The sequence below is a fragment of the Phalacrocorax carbo genome, chromosome 1, assembly GCF_963921805.1.
Source record: "Phalacrocorax carbo chromosome 1, bPhaCar2.1, whole genome shotgun sequence".
Lineage (NCBI taxonomy): Eukaryota > Metazoa > Chordata > Aves > Suliformes > Phalacrocoracidae > Phalacrocorax > Phalacrocorax carbo.
This window is the reverse complement of record NC_087513.1, coordinates 200,635,249-200,659,410: the sequence shown is the minus strand read 5'-3', so window position 1 is coordinate 200,659,410 and position 24,162 is coordinate 200,635,249. Positions and strand designations below refer to the sequence as shown.

Genomic DNA, 24,162 nt, shown 5'->3' with positions numbered 1-24,162 from the left:
TGATCTTGCACACTGACAGCAGGAGCGGTCTAAAGGTTATGGCGCTGGAAGCACAGGACCACAGCACACAACTTATTAACAAGGACTTGAGGAAGGGTAAAAGGAAATAGGCATTGTTAAACTGTAAGGTAAGGGTGGCTGCGGGAAACAGTGAAAGCTAAAACTGTGGCCAAATGGAAAAAATAGAAGTAACATATCTGGTGGCAGATTGCATGTAAAAACACAGCTGACAAAAGCACTTTGAGGAACAAATGGCAAAGGGAATTAACAATAATAATGTTTCTTCACATAAAAGATTCAAGAATCTGTCAGAAAATCTGCGGGACCAGCTGATGTTATAAAAGAAGATCACAGCAGATATGGCCATTTTAAAATTATTTATTTGCATCAACGCTCATAGTGGAAGAAACTGTGTTCACATGGTTCCAATCACTCCTGGGGGTTAGGGATCTTAGGAAAGATCAGGTAGAAATTAAAATTACTTTAGAAGAGAGACGAAAAAAATCACAGAATGAATAACAACAAATAACTAGAACTGATAACAAGTACTCAGGAGGTCTAAGATGTCTGTAACCTGGAAGAGCTAAGGTCATATCAGTAAGAGATAATGTGTTATTTAAAATTACTGGAAGGCTAAACAGGGGCAAACATGAGACCAATTTTAAAAAATTGTTCCAAGGGTGACCTTAGTAACTACAGACCTCTTATTCCAGATTATATGCTACAGTGGGGGTCTGCCAACATGTACCAGATTTACATGGCCATGTCTTCATAGTGGAGGGACTGCAGGTGTGGTTTCTGTAAGAAGACACCAGGACCTGCCCCATTGTCAGACAGAGCTAGTGCCAGCTGGCTCCAAGATGGACCTGCTGCTGCCCAAAAGGAGCCCATCAGTGATGCTGGTGGCACCTCTGTGATAACATGTTTAAGAAAGGGTAAAAATGCTGCACAGCAGCTGGGAGAGATGAGTGAGAGAATGTGAGAGAAACAGCCCCACAGACACCAAGGTCAGTGAAGAAAAAGGGGGAGGAGGTGCTCCAGGTGCTGGAGCAGAGATTCCCCTGCAGCCTACGATGAAGACCATGGTGAAGCAGGTTGTTCCCCTGTAGCCCATGGACGTCCACAGTGGAGCAGATATCCACCTGCCAGCCCATGGAGGATCCCATGCCAGAGCAGGTGGATGTGCCCTGAAAGAAGCCGCAGCCTGTGGAGAGCCCGCGCTGGAGCAGGCTCTTGGCAGAAACTGAGGCCATGTTGAGGAGCCCACACTGCAGCAGGTTTTCTGTCAGGACTTATGATCCCATGGGGACCCACGCTGGAGCAGTCAATTTCTGAAGGACTGCACCTAATGGAAAGGATCCATGCTGGAGCAGTTTGTGAAGAACTGCAGCCCGTGAGAAGGACCCACATCTGAGAAATTTGTGGAGGACTGTCTCCCATGAGTGGGACCCCATACTGGGGCAGAGGAAGAGCATGAGGAGGAAGGAGCAGCAGAGACAAAGTGTAATGAATTGACCACAGCCCCCATTCCCCAACCCCCCCGCCATTCACAGGGAGGAGGTAATGAGTCAGGAGCGAAGTTGAGCCCAGGAAGAAGAGAGGGTTGGGGGCAAGGTGTTTTTAGGCTTTTTTCATATTTCCCACTATCCTATTATATTATTAATTGGCAATAAATGAAATCAACCTTCCCCAAATTAAATCTGTGTCATCTCCCTGTCCTTATCTTCACCCATGAGCTTTTCATCTTGTTTTTGCCCCCCTGTCCTTCTGAGGAGGGAGAAAGAGAGAGAGTGGCTGGGTGGGCACCTGGCAACCACCTAAGTCACCATACAGTGCGATAAGCTGTCTGTTTCACATGCATTTAATGACTGTAACCACTGCCAACTTTTCCCTACTACAGATTCTCCAGAAACAACCTGCTCTATCCTCATAACGTCTCTCCATAGAAATTGGATTCAGCTGAGACAAAAAGAACCATGAGAAATTATTATCATGATTTATGAAACACATAACCATAGCGGAAAAAAAAAAGTAGAAGGAAACACAAGGTAGACCCCAGTTTCTTATTACCAAGCCTAAAAAAAAATTCCATGCATCTTCTGGCTTGGTAAGCAGAAGGAAGATGGGATGCCCTATGGAGTCTCCAGTAGCACTAGGCACCTACCCTCAGGCAGCTGAATCAGCTGCATAAAGGCTGTTCAGTGGATTCAATTTCTAGTCTTCACCAAGCGTGTTCATACCCATTGACTGTAGCAGCAGCTCAGACACAAAGGTCACAGGTGGACTCTTGTATAGACAAATAAATGGGGGTATCATAACTTAGATGAACCTGAACTACAGCTCTGGTGACCTCACCAGAAAATAGAAATGAGCAAGAAACAGCAGAAAAGAGAAAGAAACTGTGAAGGGGAAAGGTGTCTTTGCCTCTGCCTTTGCCTCAGAGAGCTAATTCTCAGTACTAGCTGCTCTGCACTGAGAGTGGTAAGAAGCCATGGACTCTGCCCCTGTCTAAAGATTTTGTGTTATTATAGATGTTTCTAAGAGGGGGAAACATCACTTTTCTCATGTAGGGAGTCACAAGAATCACAATTCTCCATTGTTACGTTGTGGGCAAGTAGTACTGTCCCTCACCCAGCTGGCAATGTGCCTGTGTTTCTGGCCTAGGTGCACCAACAGTGTCGGCCAATGCCTGTCCCCTGGCCCTCAAAGAACACCATTAATAGCACAGAAAGTTTTGAGCCTCTGCATCTGTTTTTAAACTGACATGACAGTGGCAGGAGTGCTACGTGCTTCAAAGGCTGACTGGCCCCTTGATAGCACCAAAGAATGCTTGAAACTAGGTCTTTTATCAAAAAAATGATCTTTAGTTTCCAGATGTGGGAACAATTTAACTGGCTTTATCTCCAATAGTATTACAAAGGCCACTGCAAGAATGTTTATAGCCCACACACAACTTGAAGTAACTTTTTCTCACCATCATCTAAGAAGGTTTATGTTGCTAGAAAAGGGGGTCAACTGTGAACACAGGTCCTGTGCCTTCCCTGGAGAGCCCCACCATCTTGAAAATGGGCAGTAAAAACCAAAATACCTTCTGGTCCACGGGAAGTGGGATTCACCCAACCTACACTTAGGTATCTACAATGTAAATGTATATATGCTATGCCAACAAGGTCATTGCAAGCACTTCACTCTTTTAACTTGATATTTCGGCTCTGTGAGTACCTTTCACTATTCTGCTGATTTCAGATTATTTTGAGCACCTGCTCTGTTTCAGAGATTTTTATTTCATTGTAACTCTTAGTTCTTTTTTATCATAGGGAAGAGGACTTAAGTTGTCCAAAAAAAGAAGAGATTTTTCTTTTTGGTTTATATATATGTTTGCAAAAATACAGAACTGGTCTTTGTTCTACACTGAGTCTATTGCTAAGTCTAATGCTATTTTGCCTTCCAATAATGCAATTAAAAGAAAATAAAATTATGGCACATAACATAACCCTACAACCATCTGTCAAAGTTAACCAGCAAAGAAGTTGCCAGGCTCACTGACAAGTTCAAACTCCAGCTTTCCAACCTAACATAATGGAAAATCCACCCTTCCTGGGCTTGCAAGCTGGCACTTTCCCTGCCTGGCTGGAGGACTGTGGGTTAACGGAAGAGGAAGTAGGAGGTGAAAAGAAAGAGCTTCCCCAGATGAGAAAACGTTCATTAGCACGGGTGTTGGAGACATCACTGGATACTCAGGGAAGTTCAGTGTATGGGCAGGTTTATCCTAATGTAATTATTAGCCCTGCACCCCAGCCACAGAAATTCAACTGCTGATACTGATCCCACCATTTTCATTCCAGTCCATGCCTTACTTCTGGAGCTGGGAAAGTTTCCTGTAGGGGGAAGGAAAAAAACAACTTGTATTTGACTCAAGAAGGAGGTTCATCACTCTGAAAGGGTTAAAAATTAAAGAGAGACAAGAGAGGAAAACATAAAGCTTAGTTCCTTGTTTGTTTTCTAACTCCCCGCTTTGAAGTTATAGAAATGCATACAGTGTCTGCTTTCTCCCACAGGCAGAGTTAATTACTCATGTGAATTGTTTTCACTGCTTCCTGCTGGAATGTCACAGAACCACTGACCCGGTGCCACTGCCTCTGGCTGCCTCCTCCCCAGGCAGCCAAAAGGGAGCAACAAAAAAATCAGCAAAGATGCCGAGGAGGGTCTTTTCCCAGCCAGGATGCCCCTTCTCCTACTTGCAGTGGCAGGACCACTGGGACTGGAGGTCAGACTGATTGACAAAGAGGAAACAATCAAAAGCTGTGTGAAAGTGGGAGACAAAGAAAACTGACCCTGCCAATAAAAGGGACTCAAACAGAGCAAGATTCAGCTCTGTAGCTAGGACTACAAACTGTAAAACATCCCTACCTTTCTGGTGTCAGCCAGTTGAGGGCCTCTTCCCCCACCTAGCTCCTTATTGCTGCTTCTCCTTAAGATCCTTTTTTGGCGTTAGGTGTCTCTGCCACTGCTCCACCCTAAAGCCATAACTTTCCACATATCCTGAAAGCCTCACCATGCAGCCAGCATGGCTCATGAAGAGGGTTGATCATATAATTTATTCCCAGCTCTTTACTGGATATGATACCTGGCAATGGCCCATTGCTCTTGCTGTGGTTGCTGCCACTTTTACGAGGAAATCCAGTTGACATCTCAAGCTTGGAAAGTTCTGTCTTGCCAGGAGTGGCAAAGTATCCATGAGCTATCCATTCGTGAGACCAAGACCATGACCACACAGCCCTTGATGCCTGTTGTCTTCTTTCTGCTGGGTTCGTGCTGCCTATGAGATACAAAGACATGAAAAGACACATTTACCCTCATTGACTCCCATGGGGTGTTGTGAGTAACTGAGGATCTTTACAATTTTACTGAAGGGGCAACATCAGAGGATTTCAACTGAAAGCAGCACTTCCTCCTTTGCCTGCACAAGGTTGCTATTATAAAAGCAGTGTATTCCATTCTTCAGTAATTGAAGCCTGGAATTGGCTGTGTTTATAGTGTAGGAGATCCTGCTGGTATAGACTTCACAGGACAACTCTGCCAGGTGGCATCATTACTGACTCTTTAGTGAGACTGTGAGCAGCTTATCCTCCTACTCTGCAGCTACTCACAGGATAGCCACGAATATTGCTATCTGCAGAGGTAAGACACCTTTGGAGGAACAAGGCATGCAACAGAAACTCACATCTGAAGGTGGAACAACAGCAGAACTAGGGGTCTGCTTCTGCTGGAAACTCTTACCATCTCTGTATGCTCATACCTCCTAAAGATTCACCTGCGCATACACCTAAATATACACCTGGAGCTGGGTCTGCACAAGAATCATGGAGTCTGTGGGACGATGGGACCATGCACAGTTTTGCTCCTGTTCTCCTGTCCCCGTTACAGGAAAGACATAAACTGGAGTGAGTTCAGCAAAGGCCACAGGAGATGGTCGGCAGCTGGAGCACTTGCCCCATGGGGAGGGTTTCCACCTTTTACGTAGCCACCCACATTTAATACATGTTCCAGAGCAAAATGCAATGGCTTCCAGTGCAGGCACTGTCCTCAACCTCAGTGAGATGGTGAGGAGAGAAGGAAAGTGAGGGAAAGGAAGCAAGTGAGGACTTCCACAGAACAGAAGTCCCTGAGACCCTCCCACCTCCATTTTGCCTCAACCCTCTTAGAGTCTTCTTCCTCTCCCAGTCCACCACTCCTTCTCCCACCCCACTCTTTCCAACATGCTCCTCGCACATTGCCAGGTCCCTCCTCAAAACCACAGCACCCCTCCGGGAGTGGTCCTAGCTCTGGCCCTTTCCCTTCCCTCACATCCACAAGTTTTCACAGCCCTGTAAGCCCTCTGGCCAGTGCACACCAGTAACACCTCTTCCCCCTGGCAGTCCACCAGGGAGCGACAGGCAGTCAACAGCAGCAGTACATAGCAACAACCAGTGTTTCCTGTGGGGTTTGTTGACACTCCCCAAGGACTCCCACCCATTCTCCTGGCTCATAAATTCCCCCGTGCCATCACCTCCATGCAGTGAGGCGCCAAGCAGGTCACGCACAATGCAGCTGCTCATCCTGTCCATCTTCTGCCTGCTGGGCTCCTGCTGCCTCCAGGTCACCGAGGCACGGGAATATGAGTCCGTCCTCACAGTGCCCAACGGAGGCACCTGGGGCACTTGGGGGCACCAGCAGTTTTGCCCCAGAGGCTATGCTAAGGGATTTGAAGTGAAGGTAAGGTTTCACTCCTTATTTGGGGTGGGAAAAAACCCTGCTGTGAAATTATGTTATTTGTTCTGGTCTCAGCAGGGTTGGCCACAACACTTTGTCCCATTGCAGCAGTTTGCATTGTATCTGCATCGCTTATGCAGGCTTATCCGCAAGGAATCTCTAGCGTAGAGTAGTTCTTCAGGCTTTTTGCCAGTGAGCAATTTCTTAGCAGAGGAGTTCATGGGGTAAGAAAAGACCTGGGGTTGGTAATGCAGAGCCAATTCACAGGGGGCTGGGACAACCCCCACCTGCCAGCACTCCAGCTCTGGCTGTCACAGCACATGGCAAGAGGGTGGGCATGACCTGGGACAGCAGCCACCAAGTGTTGGAATAAAAGCAGAGGTGGGCAACTGTAGAAAGGACTCCCTGAGAAATGCCATGCAGCTGCCTCACAGCCATGCTCAGCAGCACTGCATCTGGCTCTATCCCTGGAGCCTCCTACCACCTCTCATCACAAGGGCTCACCTCATCTTGGCTTTTAAATGGAGGAGGGTGCTGACCACACCCTTTTTCATTCCCTCTTCTAAGGTGGAGCCCTACCAGGGATTCTGGCTGTTTGGTGATGACACAGCTCTGAACGGCATCCGTTTGCTCTGCACGGACGGTACAGTCATCGAGTCCTCTGTGGGACGGTGAGTAGCCTTCACTTTCTTGTCCTCCTTCAGGGCAGCAGCTTCAGGGGAAAGGAAGGAAAACAAGTGCAATGGTTTCTCCATAGGTACCCACAACCCCTGTGAAGCTTCCCCACCCCACTTGAGGAGGTGGCTGAGGTCCCCCTGGCCACAAAGTGAAGGTCTTAGGGTAGAGATCTGGTCCTTGGGAAGGGAACAGTACTTTGAAAGATGACGGAGAGTTCAAAAACCGCAGATCTTAAACTCATACTTTCTCCTTTTCCTCAAAATCTTACATTGAAAAGGACATAGATATTAAGTGACACAGACAAAGGAAACAGCTGAAATTCCCGAGGGGTCCAGCGGCAACAGGGCAGCCCAGGGTTGACGCTGCCAGGCATCTAGAGGGTGATGGGGAAGCAGAGTGAAACAGATGCTCATAGAAACCCACCACCCCTGTGGCGGTGCTCTGCCCCAGGACCACCAGGATGCCAGGTAAGTTGCAGTGCTGATTGCAGCGCAGCAGAGGCTCAATATGTCTTGGTGAGCTGTTTTCTTCTCTGGCAGGTGGGGAAACTGGACCAAGGCCCAGCTCTGCCCCAGCAACAACCTGGTTTCCTTCTCACTGCGTGTGGAAGAGAAGCAGCACCTGCGTGATGACACAGCAGCCAACAATGTGAGGTTCACCTGCTCTGACGGGACAAAACTGGAAGGCTGGGGACTTTCGGGTGGTCACTTTGGCCCATGGAGCGGCAGCTGCACCTCTGGGGCCATCTGTGGGCTCCAGACGAAAGTGGAGGAACCCCAGGGAATTTGGGATGACACAGCTCTCAATGACATAAGAGTCTTCTGCTGTGAATGAGCCCAACCCCCGACCCTTGCCAGTATCTACAAAGTGATTCACCATTAAACCTTGAATCTATCCTTGCACAAAAAGCAGCGTGCATTTCTCTGCATCATATTTTGTTAAGGGTAGCCAGATCCTGTGGCTACAGGACCCAGGGCGTTTCCTCCTGTCCCTGTCCAGTGGATGCAAAGTTGCTGCAGCTCCTTACTTGCAGTGAGGCTGAGGATGGGTTACCAGAAGGTGCACATGTATACACACACATACATGTCTAGCCACAGATGAACACAGAGGTCAGTGCCTTTACTGGCACCTGTGTAGACTCGGACCCACACAGCACTCATACACATGTGAACAGCACAGGCAGCAGGTGCTGCTCCTCTCCAGCTGATCAGGATTAACATCCACTAGTGAAATACAAACCCCCACATGGAAAATGGGTCTCTCCGGTAGCTGGCATTAGCAAGGATGAGGAGAGTTCCAGAATTAATTGCAAAGATTGCAACAACAAACCCGTTCCTCAGTACCAAGAGTACAAAGAGGCAGAAATCTGAAAAAGACATAGGAGGGAATGAGAATGTCCTTAACCCTGTAAGGTCCATAGTAATTTCTCACACTCACATATTTGAAATTTACTTGCTGTGGTATTCTCTCTGATAATTCTTGCTTAGGAATAATGTGGTCCTCAGCAACACCTGTGAGCCGAGAGTTTCTGTGCACACATTGAGTATCTGAACATACAGACGCAGCTAATTCAGTGTTACCTTTGCTAATCCCTGCTGGAAGTGCAGATGCTCCAGAGGTTCCTTTCCACCAAGTCTTTGAAAACAGGGTTCTTGAAACTCCAAGTAGTTATATTTTACTTGCCCATTTGGTTGGTTACTATGTACTTATCTTATTCCATACCTACACTGGTAAGCCCCACAGAGCCATCTATTATCTCAGGACAGCACGAGATCTAAAATCAAGAGACTCTCTGAGTACATGAGCTGGCAGCAAGGTCACACATCCTCATGGGTGAGTATCCAATTTTAAGAGATAAAGGCACTCCTGAGGCAGATCAATTTTCTGTTATGGGAATCTCTGCTTACAATTAGATATAGTAGCAAAAATCATAAGCCAGCTTTTCTCCTGTGAACCCCATGGGCATTCTGAAATACACTGAGACAAAAAGATGGGATTCTTGTCATAAATGTCTCAAGAGGCTTTAATATTACCTTTGTATTATTATATCACTTTCATATTACTCAGTCAGTTAAGTGAGCTGCTGTACACAGCACTTTAGATGGCATTAAACATGAAAGAAATTTTCTGTCTACACAAGAGCTTCCTGCAAGACAACTAGTCTTAGAAGTCATTTTGCGGTCTTCCTGCTCAGCTCTTAGCCCTCCCCATTATAACAAAAATGCATGACCGGGCTGAATCCAAATGCAATGGCAGGTCCCTTTGAATAATAAATATCCCAGTTTCTGGGCTGAGAAGATGTAACAGTGAAATGCTAGAAGAGAAATCCATGTCCATTACTCCTTCAAATTCATTATTTGGTTAATGTCAGATTTTGTACTGTGTATGCCACTACTCTACAACAGTGAACCCTGGGGTTTGCCACAGTCCACCACAAAGTGACAAGGCTCATTCCAAGCACCCACTTTCCATCCATTCACTGCAGTATGTGCCCTTCTCATCTCAGGAAAACCTGAATGAAATATCAGATTAAAACCCAAAGCTTTTCAGTAATGGTCCTGCTTCTTGTGCAGTTATTTACCCTGAGGAACAGCAATGGCCGGTTGTTTAATCTTATGCCCCTCACCTCATGCCTATTTTGCCATTAGGCACCTTTGATGTAATATAGCCAGCAGCATCTGCTCTTCCCCCATTTACTCTTCCCCTATGTACTGTGCAGAGCATGCAGGGTGCTCAAAATTTTATGTGAAGATGTTCACAGCAACACTTCCTCAAAGCATGTAGGCTATGTGCAACAATAACCATTAATGAAGTAATGCCAGTTATTCACATATATATGGTTTTGAGCATCTGGATGATGGGGACTATCTCTAAAATTACACCTAGGATTCACCTTGTGAAGTTTGTTGTAGCTGTGGATGGATGGTGGCCTTGTTCTACCCAGGCAACCAGCTTTCCTCCTCAGAAACTCATAGTTACTTGCCCAATACAGACTGATTCAGACAGAGAAGAGCCAATGAATTTAGCCCTCTCTCGCCAGGGCTCAGCACTGCTTTCCCACTGCTTCCGCACTTTCTTCTACACCAGATTTTTATGCAGAACTTTCTACTTGATCGTCCTTCTGTGCTAGATGCAGGACAATGCCTGTGAGGTCACAGTGCAGTTCTAAGAAGTCATAGGCCTGCCCTTTAGCTGTAACAACACCTGGGACACCCTTCCTGGAGTGAGAGAATAAATACGAGTAATAAAATAGAGCAGGATGGAAAAACTCTTGGAAATTTTCCTAACGTTTCTCCTAGGAGTGCTGAAGGAAGACACAACATTGTGTTCTTCCCCATTTTCTTTCCAAGGTTTCGTTCCCCCAGTGCATTAGCAGCCTTTGGACATCACTGACATGTGATACAAACGGTACAAGCCACTTCACAGACTCTGGAACTAGTGTATCTAAAACTGCCTATAGAACATATGAGCTAAAATAATACTAAAGCTGGAAAATAACTGTCTTCAGAGTTTTGCAAAATGCTCATGTTAGACAGCATGAACTCACCTGTAGGCACTGGACATTTCAAATAAACTACCTTCATGGTAGCAGTCAGTCTCAAAACTGCCCCAGAAAGTTTCTTGTTTCCTTCCTAAAAGCAGCAAGTGTTGGATTCCAGTCTAAACTAGAAAATAAACAGCACTGGGAGACATTGCAGCCAAGAAGCTCTCGCACTTATCAGCATTCTCATCCTGCACCCACCACATTCTCTTCAGAAAAAATATAATACATCTCCAGAGCTGCAAAGTTTTAACTTGGCTCCACATTGAGCAAATGTCCCCAAAGTTCAGAGTTCTTCCAAGCCATCTTATTTCCTCTGAGAACATCTTTAATGAAGTACTTATTTATATTTTCCTTGAAGGAGAAATACTGTATCTGATGTTATCTGTTATTTTCTATTTTAGTAGGAGATTTGGTTTTGCTTCCACAAGTGTACCTTTGACCTGTAATAAAATCCTTACTGAAGTAATGGCTAATTCTGAACAAGCAAGTAATTACTTCAGTAAATCCAAGAGGGGGTACAAACAGCTACATCCCTCTGACCTTTTCGTGCCCCTTTTCAGAAACAAACATGTACTTTGAGCAATAGCACAAAATTTCTTCTGTTGTGGTTCTGCGGGGTCATAGCAGAGTGCTGCCTATATCCATGTAATTAGAAGGGAGGTTAATGAATTGCTAAAGCACATGCTTCCAGTGGATAAAGCAGATAGAAAGCATATTTAAGTGGACTGAACAGTTTATTAAATGAGATTATAAAAGACACTTTGCCCCTTGTCAAGTGTCATTTCAAGACAAATTGATGTAATTTCTTACCTTGGGGAAGTCTGTTAGTTAAAAAAGAGCTATACTCTCTACTGATGCAAACCAGTACCATCCCTCATTTCTTTTGGCCTGAATATTTTCTCCTTTTTCTTTTTTATCATTTAACCTTTTACATCTTCTCTTTGATCTTTCTAACAAAAATAGAGATCAGCCTCAGCCATGACTTCAGATACATGCTTTCTAGCGCTCATTGCTGTGTTTCAGCTTTCCTTGCTTTGCCCAGCTTCACCACAGTATTTGCATGGACATTTCCATGGAGTGGAAACCTGCCTTCCCTACGCAGGTTTCAGAAGCTGATTTAGGAATAATCAGTCTTTTATTTATCTTTCAAATGCTGCTGTCCCTAGCAAAGAAGAGTGGAGGGACATCACAACACCCATGCCAATTTGCCAATAGCTGGAGCAGGTTTCTTGGTACACCTATGAAGGAGCTGATCCCTTGCCAAGGTCTGGAGGTGGCCTTGCTGAAGAGGAGGAAAGGGCACATTTCTAGGGAGGCTACCCATTCCCTGGCCTGCAAAGCGACCAGTTCCAGCACTGCTGCTCTTTACAGCCACCTGGAGCTTTCATAACCATTTCAGTAATACACTTTAACCAGGACATTTCAGCAAAGGTGGTTGGAGTTTTCCTGTCTAAGCTATGATGCCTATGCACCTGGTTTTGTTGGGGGAGGACAAGGTTTCCTCTTCCTGTTTCAGGGGATAAGGATACCTTTTGAAAGCTTCCTAGTACCAAGCTGCAAATGCAATACTGTCGAGGGAGAGTCTTAATAGAAGGAAAAAACATCACCTCTCATCTTTCTTCTATCTGGCGTGATTTTGAAACACATTAAAAAAAAATAATTATTGTATCAAGAAAGCAGCCAGCACCATTTGCTGTTCTCACGGTGCTTCCAAGCCTCAAATTTGTGAAAGTAACATCTGGTTTTACAAGACCAAGACACCAAGAAAGTTCTGTGATTTCATTGTCTTGCTAGATTCTGTGTCTTGATTGCAGCTGTAGTATATATTCCAAAGTCTCATTATGCAGCTACATTTTCCTGGTTCATCACAAAGGCCTGTCAAAAAACAACTACTGTCTAAGCACCCAATTCTCCTTCTTCTCTAAATATTGATTGTCTGATCATACAGATTTGCTTAAATGCACCTCTGTCATCTGTAATAAAGTAATAGGCCTAAAAATTACTTAGTGTCATCCTGCGTCTTCCACTTAGGTACGGAAGATGTTTTAAACCTAAATTGATGCCTTTATTACACCGCTTTCTTTCTGCTTCTTGTAGCACTTTTAGATGTCACCTCCCCATAACTGAGACAGGGAGAAATAACAAAAAACCTTTCTGATATTACTGTTATTTTCCTGGGCTGAAAATTCCCCATGCAAAGTTCAGGTTCAATATCTCCATCTAAATTGTCAACTGTATTTGCTGTATTAATTAAACAACCCACAGAAATTCCACACGGTGCAGTCTGGTAGGAGCTGGTGTCCAGGCTGGATTGCTTGGAGCCCAGATAATGAAGGAGTCCTGCTGGCATGGTATGTTCATTAACAGCTTGTGTGCTGAAGCTAAGTGAAAAAAACAATAGTATCATAGCCTGACAGGAAAGAAAAGCAGAACAATTACCAGTATCTGTGTTACTAATGCAACCCACTGCCCTGAGCAAGAGAGGCAATGTACCCTGTGCTCCTCTGGTGGGGCCAGCCAGGGTCCTTTTGCAGCTGCCCAGTGCTGGCATGCCTCTCCCACACTCTTCCTCCAGCACTTCTGTGCTCATATGCATATGAATATGGTATCCCAGGAGACATATCCTTTTCCTTATCTAGGGCAACTTCCTAGAAAATTGTGAGCTTCCCAATTCCAGTGCATTTATCGTATGTCCTACCTTAGCCTGTACTGCCAGGCTGTTCTTTGTGTAAATGAACTTTTACTTAAGTCAGTTTTACACACATGCAATAAGATCCAGAATGCATGCTGAGTTTGCTGTCCAGTAAGCATGAAACACGAACTCACCTTACTGAGCACATTTCTTACAGATAAAATCAGTTTAAAAAAGAGAACACCAGTTCACTGTTCGCTTACCTCAGACTGAGCTAAGTCCTGCTTAAACCTCTTAGGACCACTTATACCAAGCCTTTCTTGTAATGGGGATTGAGGACCATTAGTTCACTATTTGTACACCAACAGAATGATGGCAAAAAGATACAAGCACCTGGAATTGTTCCAGGTTATCAAGAACGATTCTGCAGTTGGGCAGGGAGGGGTTGGTGTGGTACCCACAAAACTCAGTTTTCTCCAACCTCTTTCATCTCTTTGTGCCTCTCTTTCTTTGGGTTGTAAGCTGTTTGGACCAGGCACAATCTTATTATATCTATAAGGTGTCTAGTGCAGGAGGTTACCTAGAGCCTCAAGCTACACAGAACAGCTGTGGGATTTCTGCTCTTGCTCCCTCCCCAAAGCTTTTCATGTGAACTCCAACAGCTCTGACAAGAAGGGATGTTATGTCTCAGGAGATCTTATCTTTGACTAAGGCGTCTACATGTTTTTAAACTCCTGGATAATTTTTCTAACCAACATCCTGAATTTTGAATGTTAGGTTGATGCAACTTTCAATGAGTGAGATGGAAATACCTCAAAAATACAAGATTTATAATGGGAGAGAGCCAAAGGCCACAAAATGGCCACAAAGCAGTGATTACAGAGTCATATGCTTCCAACATTATTTTTCATGTGAAGTGAGTAATATATTTTAAGTCATCCACAACAGTTACAAGAAACTGAGTCATTCCTTTGCACAGGAGGAATGAATTACGCTAGGGATCAAAATGTGCTGAGGCTTCTTAATGTAAAAACTTAATTGATAGATTAGTACAAGTCCTTGTTAGGTGATGGTTTCCTGAACAGCAAAGAAAAAGCAAGTTGAGAGCTAGTATTGTCTATGGACTTGCTGGGAAATCTTTATTGCTAGGCTGCAGCCTACGTGTCGGGCAACCCAAAATGGCTTGGTCAAAAAGCTGGTAGAAAAGAGGCATCTCCAGTTCCTCGGATTGTATGTGTGTCAGTTATTTCTTTCTTCAATCTTTGAAGTGTCTAAGAGGACTTAACTGTCCTCTTAGTACAGTTTCACAAAGAACGATTGTCCAAATGAAGATTAAGAAAATGAGATTTTATTTTCTTGTGGAAAATCACATTAAAGACAGCTAGAATATATCCCATGCGAGCGAGAGGCAGCCTTCGTTGTACTCAACCGCACTGTTAAAATCAGTAATTAACAGAGAAAAAGTATTTCAGAGACACTATGATCTGTAGGTTCAGATTCATTAGGAAAACACTTTGATAATTCAATGATAAGATGTGCCACCTTTGGAACCAAAATTATCAAAAGTGGGTGTTTGCAAGCTCAGCCCAAGCACATTTCCTTTTAGTTGTATTAAGGCAGCAAGTAGACTTAATGCAATTACAGTTTTCTCTGCAAGGCCTAAAGCCACCTCAGCTAGGCAGACTGATTCCCAGAAGCATACCCTGAAGGGGAGAGAGGACTCTGCCGAAGGATATTTCACCCCCAGATTAGAAGAGATAACTCAGGCTTGTTCAAAACTCTTTCTCCTCTTACAATCTTCATACCGACTGCGGTGAAACTAAGAGGGAAAGCGTTCATTCTCAGCCTCTTCTCTCAATTGCTCTTCCAAATTTTCCTTCTTATTTTCAAAAACCATTTTTGTACTTTCCCTGAGCAGCTGCAACAAGATCACCCAGCAGATTTTCAGGGCCATCAGAGGTGCTCGTTTGTCCCCTCCGATCAACTTTCCCAGCACTCCTAAAGCAGCTTTACCTTTTGTGCCATGCCCCTCTTTCGGGATTAGCTTCCCTTCAGCTTGGCAGGATCTCCTATCTCAGAAGCAATATCACACCAAAACTATTAATCATGGCTGTGCCACAGGTAGGAGCATGCGTTAGGCTGTAACTAGAGGCAGGCAGAAAAACAAGGTTATTTTATTAGCAAGTTTCCGCTAAAGGCTGGACATCAGTCAACTGGATAATTACAATTCCTTCTGGCTTCCAAATTACACAGAGTAAAAGAGCATTATTTTCAAGAGGCTGTGTCTGGCAGCACTGTGGGGAGCACGTAATGATGGAATACGTACCTGGAAGTGGCCTTATGCTTTATGTGGTTCTGGCTGTACCACAACACACATCACCTGATTTTGCCTTAGACCTTGGAGTTTTATTGCTTCTCCTGCTTGGCATGTGCAGCAGTTTCCCTTGAATTTTCCACTCATTTTCTCCTTGGCTATGAGTCAGTAGGTGCTGGAGCTGTGGATGCTGGAGGTTTCCACCACTGGAAACACCAAGGTACATTTTGCCCTCAGACTAATACCATGCTTTGGCCAAAACATGCCATGGAGCAGAGTCATGAAAGTGATGGCAGTGAGATCTGTTGTCATAAAATTGAGATCCCAACATAGAAGCTTTGTAATTAAGGAATAAACAGAGGCAATGATTCACTACATTCAGTACTGTGGGAGTTTTAGGAAAGGATGTTTTCTGTAACTCTTGGAAATAACACACGACCTTTGACATGACTATTTTTTTTCTTTTATTGTTAGCAGATGTCATTGCAGTCAAGGGAAGCAGGATACCATATGGCCACTGTTTTAAGTGAGACATTTAATTAAGTCCATGCCTTTGGTACCATATACTCAGAGCTTTCAGGAATGCCAGTCAACTACAAAGTAGTCTTCAAATATCTCAGATGCTTGCTGGTTCAGCCAGTACCAAGGCTGAGAGTGTCTTCCAGACACACACACACACAGAAAGGACACTGACACGGGCTGCCTCACAGACTGCCACAGACAGCACGGCCTTTGCCAGCACCCCCATAAACTCCTACAGCACCCACATACAGGCTCTGAGAGCTCAGTCCCATCCCCCCTCTCCAGCTGGTCAGGACTGAAGCCTGCTGGTGAGAACACACATGCCTCCGCTCTCCACATTCACAAGAACATACACATTCACAGGCCCCTCAGATGTCAGCACAGCCCCTGAGTCCACCTAACGTCCATGCCTGAACCTGCCCGCCCTTACCCCATACTCAGGTCTCTTCCTACCCACTGACTCATCCAGCTTGATGCTCACTAGCAAAACAGATGCACACATCACACACTCATCTCACAGGTACCCTATACCCACCAACCTCTCAAGTACCAGCACAGGCTCTCAGTCCACCTAACATCCATGCCCAGATCCCCAGACCCCTACCCAGCCACCAGCTCAGACCTCAAGACTTTCCAGAGGCAGGTCTCCTCCAGCTAGTCTGGTTCAAAATCTGCTGATAAACATATGCACATAGGACTAAATTCACTGGGGAAGTGTTAACACACTCAGGTTTTTCCAGTTGCTGGCAATTAAGCCATTCAGTCTGGAACCAGGGGTTCTTCTCAGGCCTTTGATCATTGGTTAAAAAGAAGAGAGACTTCTTTGCAAACGTAGGCAATCATGACTCTGCAACCAAACTCCTGGCCTCTACAGCTCTATGTTATTTTTTAAAAAAATCTTGTATTTCCTACTGTATTTTTACATAGTATTAAACCGCTGCAATTTGTATATTAAAAGATTTGGAAGTGTTTATCTTTGGGTTCTTGCAGTGCATCCAGAAATATAAGCCACAAGGAACACTATGTCCTTTGACAGTACATATCCTATCTGAAATAATGGGCCCACTGTCAGCAAGAGTCCAGAGCTGCGTGCCAGCAATTCTTCTTGGTTGTGCTCAGCACAAGTACGGAGCCTGGAGCTACCCTGCTCCTGGGATACTTGCCGGTATCTGATGACCTGACTGAAAACACTGTGCTACACAACGGCATGAAGCAAGAGGTTTCACCTGCGCAGAGGCTTGTACTAGGGAAAGCAACAAATGTCCACCTGAAGTCATTAAAAAAACCAGTTAGTAAAAGTCAGCAGGAATTCAAGACAGGAGGACTTAATCAGTCAGATGAAGAGGCTACTGACGTAACCTAGGGAATACATCGCACTATCTGTGTTAGAAGCACATGAGAACTGGAGCTCAGCAGAAAACTGACTTGCTAAAATTTGGTGTAATTGCAGGGGAAGCCACAAAAAAGTATACTGCCTTTCCCATGTTCTTTTCATTACGGGCAGGGGGACGAGGACAAGGGGGGAGACTGCTTCTGTCCAATCTTCATCCTTTGTTCTTTTCTGTCATCTCTGGTATGTGACCATCTTTTTACACAAAAGGCAGCAGAGCTACACTCCAGTAGCATCACGTGGTGCTACACACCTTGCCTCATCACATCTTGAGCAAAATGGTCTTTTGATGGCCTTCATCTTGACTGGGGATTTGAACACAAGTTCAAAATAACTTCCTTTCTGCTAAAATTACCTCCTTGTTGCTCTTCACATTTTCAGGTTTGTGCTTTGGCCTTAAAAATCATCTAACCTAAACCTAATCACCAGATGACATTTAATTATATCATAGGAATCATCTGGATCCTAGAGCTACATGAGACCAAAGAGATTCATTGAATAGTGGAATGAACCAACATTTTCAGGGTTTCATCATCCTCATAGGTTACTTATGGAAGTACCACATATGAGTTACAGAATCATTAAAATTCCACATATATAATATGTATTGCTCTCTCTGTAGGCCGTTCAAAGAAAATAAATAGTGTTGAGAAATTCTCAAAATCTTTTTTTTTCCCTTACTCATGTGTATCACCTTTAGATATTTACTTGCTTTCTTTCCAGTTCCAAGGTATGCGTTAGAAGAGTGTAGGTCCTTGGGTTCTATCTAGTCTGCTTTTCTGAAACATGCTTTTGTTTTCCAAGTCCTCTGGGATGCTGCCCAATGCTGTTAACTTCTGAAATATAACCACTAGTTTATGTGAAAACTCACCTTCAATTTTTAGGCGCTGGCCTCAGTTAAGATTCTGCGCCTTCAGGAAGAGGAGCCCTCAGTTCTCCCTGCAGTTCCCACCTCTCATTAGGGCATTAAACTCTATTAACAAGCATTAAACATTCAATGTATGACACACATTAAACCTTCCCATTTTTAATAAGACACAGTTTGGCTAATATCTTCAAACAAGGAAATCCAATACTATTCTGATGGCTGCTGCAAGACTCACAGTAGAAAAATTATATTCTATGGATATAACTCCAATATAGGAGAAAAAAAAAAATCATGACAAGTCTTCAGCATACAAATATAGGCTACAATCCAGCCTCCCTGGATCTGAGTTTATACAGTGCTGTTACACTGTACATGAGGCAGGTGTCTCATGAGCTTCTAGGAGGATCTGTCCCATGATCTTTCCAGGCACACAGGTGAGGCTGCCAGGACGGTAGTTCCCCTGGTCCTCCTTCTTACCCTTTTTAATGATGGGCACAATGATTCCCTTTTTCCACTCCCCAGGGACTTCACCTGATGCCATGACTTTTGAAATACCATGGAGAGTGGCTTAGCAACTCCATCAGCCAATTCCCTCAGGACTCTGGGATGCAACTCATCATCTTCCATAGACTTGTGTATATCCTGGTTCTTCAGGCAGTCATGAACCTTATCTTCCATTACAGTGGGAGTGGCTTTATCCCCCTGGTCTCCATTCTGCGGTCCATTGGCTTGGGAGGGGTGGGGAGAGAGGTTACCAGTGAAGACTGAGGCAAAAAAGTTCAGTACCTCAGCCTTCTCCTTATCTGTTGATACTAGACCAGCATTCTTGTTTATTGGTGGGGTACGCTTTTTTTGACTTTCCTTTTCTGGTTGACGCACCAGTAGAAGCTTTTCTTGTTATTCTTTGCATCCCTTGCCAAATTCAGCTCCAGCCACGCCTTGGCCCTCCTGACCCCATCCCTACACAATCGGTCAGTGTCCCTGTACTCTTCCCAGGATACCTGTCCCTGCTTCCACTGCCCATGGAACCAGTCAGGATGATTTTGGCTCATCCCAAAAATACCACACTCAGTGGTCTGAATCACACTCTTGACTCCAATAACTGTACTGACTGGAACAGGAGTTTAGACATGTTCCCTATACTAGTGCTAAGTCACCCCCTAAATTTAAGGTGAGATATATTGTATTACTTGTATCTGTCATTGTACAGTGGAAAGTCTATATTTTTTACTACGTTTCCTAGTGAAACTGACAAATTCATATCCAAGCAAATTCTGAAGGTTACAGACGACATGAAGGCTGAGGGTTACTTGCCAGCAAGGGTAACACCCTCTTGGGTGGCTTCTTAGGGGAGGAAAGGTAAACTGCTCAACGTAAAAACTGGACCTAAGAGAGATATAAAGGGTCTTGATTGAAATGCATCTGCAGTCCATAACTGCGCATCAGGTTCTCTTCCAGAGGATGCTGATGGGCATTTGAAAGAAGTTTCTTTCCACATATGTACAGCACAAGCACAAAGTTCCAAACAGTTCTGTGATTTACTTGGGAACAAACATAGACAAGTACTGAGGTATTCAGACCTTTGCAACCTCTCATTGATGCAAGCCTTGGAAAGAATATATAAGTTGTTTCAGTACTGAAACAATTTCTTCTCTCAGAGGGCTTGTCCCAACAGAAGGAAGAAAGATGTTTCACCATGCAGACACAGAACGACAGATTATTGTTTTTTTAATTCCCAAGTGCCATTGTTTTGTGATACTACAAAGCTTGTCAAAGGTGACAAGAAAAGCACTGTAGGACTCCTGTCTGCTTATGGTAGCTATTAAGCATAAACTAACTGCCACAGGTGAGGTGGTGGGTTTTTTTGGTTCTTTTTTGGCAGTGTGGAAGGTAAGAGAAGTTTCATAGAAAATGCAGTTATTTTAATATATCCTTCTGGAAACAGATGTGGGAGAGGGCACACAATGACTTTCAGGATCTGAACAGTTGTTTCTTGCAGCAATGTGTTTTTCTGCTTCAGGGAATTTGAGACTAAAAAAGGAACCTCATGGCCACAAGAGGGTGCAAAATTACCCAGCACAAAGAGCAGGCTTTGTACACTTGAAAACCTTTCTGCTGCACAAATCACCAAGAAGATAGTGAAAATGTAACTCTTTCTTGGGCAGTAAAGCTCCAGCTGAAAGAACTTTTTCATAGATTAGTTTTATTTGGACTGCACAATGACAGAAAACTCAAAGTAGAAATACTTAAGTTTTGCTCAGAGGGAAAGTTAACTTTTTTAAGAAATGTGAAGATTCCCATGGAAAGAACAAAAAAAATTTATTCCTTTTGAAAGTTTGCTTAATTTTCTTTTTTTTTTTTTAAAAAAAAAAGTTCCTTGACAAAAGGAACAAAGCTATGGGCCATAGGTCTAGGCAATTTTATACATACTCTAATATTACACTATATTTGAAAGTCTCTGTAAATATTTATTAGTCTGTGGTAATAGTATTTTCTCATCTCCCCCAAATACTCCAAAGCATCCAGATAGTTTATTGCTGATTTTTCAGAAATTGGCATGCATGCAAGTCATCAAACGTTTTGTTCTACCTCTTCTTTCCTTATTCCTGACTTGACTATTACCTCCTTAACTGTGTTTCGCATCTGGTCAAAATAAATCTTTTTTTACAAAGTTAGAAGCCAAAATTACTTCATCTATCTTTTGCACTATTAGTCATTTGTTGTTCTTCCTATCAGCAATGATGCCATGCTTTCATTGCCTTACTCTTAGTGTAGGTGTAGAAGCTCCTCTCCTTGTCTTTTATAACCCTACAAGTCACTTGACCCACTTCACATCTTAGCCCTTCTGATTTTAATCCCTACACGTTCCTATTATGACCTTACACAGATCTCTCACAATTTTCCTTTTCATGAATGAGAGGTGGATTATCATCCCTACCATTAAATGTTGCCTGTGCTGACCACATCTGAGCAGGAAGGACAACAGTGGCATCTCCCACAAGCCCTAATCTTTCTGTGGGTCATGCCTCATTAGCAAAGTGGGAGTGAAAAGCATGAGTTTTGCTGTGCTCTGAGGTTTTTTTTGGCTAGAGCTTGAACTCTTTATTATATGGGTGGCCTAGTTAAGTGACTGGGCAATAGCCAGGACAACAGCTGATCTGGTCTGCAGCATGCTGATAGCAATACAATATTCATAAATTCTAAATCATAATGTGTTTGTTGTATTTGAGAAACAGTTTCAAAATGCCAATGCTAATATTATTCCTTTCCCATTATAATGAGCATAAAAACATATCAAACAGAGACCTATGACAGTATTTTTCTGTTAGCAGTTCACAGCCTTCACTACAGGCTAAAGATACTCTGTCTACACCTCTGTATTCCCTATTTTAAGTAATAATCCATCAGGAAGACATCCTTCATAAGAATCAACCCCTTCTTTATGAGCACTTGCATTGGCCATTCATAGCTGCTAGAGAAAAATACAGTCAACTTCTGGCCACTACAAGCAATCAGCTGGGAGTAGGTCTTCAAGTATAGGGAGACCAGGGATCTGTGCCCCAGCACAGCAGTAAGACAGATTTTGCCCAGAAGTGTGACATTGCCTTTACCAGAAAAGAGATCTCTCCAGCTTCAAAGGGCTGGAGAGAGAATGAATCCCACCAGTGACTATCAGTGACGCCTATGAATCAGTGGGAGAGTCAGACCTTGATATCTCCAAACAAAATAAAACTCTGAATTAATTAATTTCTTTAATCAAAGAATTGAAAGGAATCGAAATTTTCTGCTAGGCATGCTGTCAAACTGATGAAGTGACTCAGCACGCAAAATAATTGGTCTGTAATGTGATTATATTTGGGGATTCAGGTTGGGGTTTAGACATGCTGTTAAAGACTAAACTGAAATAATGGTTTTAACACAAAGTTGTCAGGCCTGCAGTTTTAAAAGCTCCTGCTGTCTGTCATTAAACAAGTGGGAACTCAGTGCAAAAATTAATTGGCTGCTGTGTCACCACACTAGGGCTTCGTTAGTAAATATCCTTAATAAGCTGATCCAGATGTGGAACACGCTCCCTGAGAAGGTGAGGGTGATCACATTTAGATTATTCCCCAAGACCTGTCCTCTTGCATAATGTTCTTCCTTTAGAACAGGGAGCAATCAATAACCACACACCCATCTCCAATAAAGAGACCCTGTCCCCAAGATTCCTACCTATTAGGAAAGGGAACAGCACAGGTCTCTGAGGGCTCCCCAGGATCAGGCACTGCCAGTCTACTTAACTAAAAGGAATTCACAGAGATGCTAAGCATGATACCACACAGGAGAAGCGTTCTTGCTGGCACCCTCAGATTAGCAGACACACTGCAGGCAACATCTTACAGAAAAAAAAAACCCATGCAATGAAAACTGCATAGGCAGAAATCTTCTGTGCGTCTAAAACACATTAACCAGAAACTGTACAAAGATGACTGTGTTACTCAAATAATGCGTACAGGCTATTTTAAGAAAATGAAACATCACAATTTTATTGCCCTAAATAATGCAGCCGTATGTGCAAAACACCACAGGACTGGTAGCAAGAGCACTGAGGAATCACCTGATTATAAAAGCAAAGGAAACTATATGAACAGTGGAGAATCTAAGATGTCTTTTAACAAAAGCATTTATTAATAAATGTTGCATTGTTATTAGCAACATACTTGTTAATGGAATGGTCTTTCATGAGGGGCACCTTAAGCTAGAGTTTTCAGTTCAAAGGAATTAATTGCTGGATGTGTAAGGCCATTGACAATTTTTTTCCCCTCCGAGTATACTGAATTCAGCCTCCTTCAGTGTAAAACTGATCTGTGTATTATTTCTTCACTTTCCTGTGAAACATCAGAGCAAGGCTACAGGAAGAGATGGGATATTCTGTCCTTGTACGTGACACTGAAAACCCTTACAGATACTTTTTTGCCCCCACATTTGTGGCTAGCTATTGCCTGACTTCTTGCCTCTTTGTATCATGAGTTATATTCTATTCCCAAGCGGCATCAGTTCTTCCTACTGAAAAAAAAAGATTGATGCCACTTCTACTTTCTCTCGCTTGCCTCCTGTAAAATCGCAACTGTTTATAGCTTTTCTGGATCTCTGCTAATAATTTTGTTGTTTAGACTTACAAATCTCTAAGCTGCTTGTAATATGGACAGTCAAGACCGATGCTTGTGGATCAGTCCCCTGGAATCGGTGACAAAAATACCCTTTCCTAATCCTACGCTCTTGTGATAAAATAACTGAACTGTCAAGCAAAGGAGGTGCATAAATTCCCTAGAAACCACAGGCAATGGGCAACACGGGACTCTGAGGGTGATTTAGTGCATTCCACTGCTCCAACACAGCATCACCCCTCCCATGCCATTCTCCCCAAACACTCTTCAACCTGGTCATAAAACCTCCAGGTCCCAGAGCTGTGGAGCCCAGAGCAGGGTATGCTACTCCAGCTCAGACACTGCCATCACTGCCTAGAGAAGACACATCACACACCTTCATAAATGCTGGTATAACATACACTAAGCAAATGAAAGAAGCCGCAACTACTGTCAGCGTTATCTGTCTGGATTACAACAGGCCATGTATTTGCAACACAGATGCGTTTTGCTCATCTTTCAGCATCTTGCTTCCAGTCCTTCTGAGTTTTTTTGGAGAAAAAAAAAGAATCTTTTTCAGAGAATCCCTTGTTTCCTTGAATGTGAACATGTCCCATACTAATTTCATTCTGTTTCTGCCTTTCGTGCTTCCCCCTGTAGAGCCCTTGCAGACTAAGGTTGCAGGTACCAGAGGGAAGACAATGTTGTCACTGTTGCCTGGTCTCTAACAGAAAAAAGGCCAGCATTCTTCCACGAGATGACCATACACCCCACAAACTAGCCCCTTCCTTCTAGTTTGGAAGAAACCCTTATCATCATCTTTATTTTCCCATCTC

The 24,162-nt window shown here is 43.7% G+C and overlaps 2 protein-coding genes across 2 annotated transcripts in view; one reads left to right on the top strand and one right to left on the bottom strand.

Moving 5' to 3' along the window:
• The window catches only part of LOC104052198 (vitelline membrane outer layer protein 1), a 32,632-nt gene extending 26,858 nt beyond the window's left edge, over positions 1-5,774 (bottom strand). The window contains exons 1-2 of the mRNA XM_064449563.1: positions 5,681-5,774; positions 4,628-4,819 (exon numbers count right to left, since the gene is read on the bottom strand). Coding sequence (XP_064305633.1) covers positions 4,628-4,819; positions 5,681-5,774 — 286 coding nt within the window. The remainder of the gene's footprint in view (positions 1-4,627; positions 4,820-5,680) is intronic.
• A 310-nt stretch (positions 5,775-6,084) lies between these two features.
• On the top strand, positions 6,085-7,764 carry LOC104052676 (vitelline membrane outer layer protein 1). The gene is made up of 3 exons (XM_009513997.1): positions 6,085-6,255; positions 6,820-6,923; positions 7,470-7,764. The coding sequence occupies exons 1-3, from the start codon at positions 6,085-6,087 to the stop codon at positions 7,762-7,764; spliced, it is 570 nt and encodes a 189-aa protein (XP_009512292.1).
• The last annotated feature ends 16,398 nt before the right edge of the window (positions 7,765-24,162 follow it).

Coding starts and splice junctions, on each gene's coding strand:
- LOC104052676 (XM_009513997.1), top strand. CDS start 6,085: ATGCAGCTGCTCATCCTGTCCATCTTCTGCCTGCTGGGCTCCTGCTGC. Junction 6,256..6,819: donor CTAAGGGATTTGAAGTGAAG/GTAAGGTTTCAC, acceptor CCCTCTTCTAAG/GTGGAGCCCTACCAGGGATT. Junction 6,924..7,469: donor ATCGAGTCCTCTGTGGGACG/GTGAGTAGCCTT, acceptor CTTCTCTGGCAG/GTGGGGAAACTGGACCAAGG.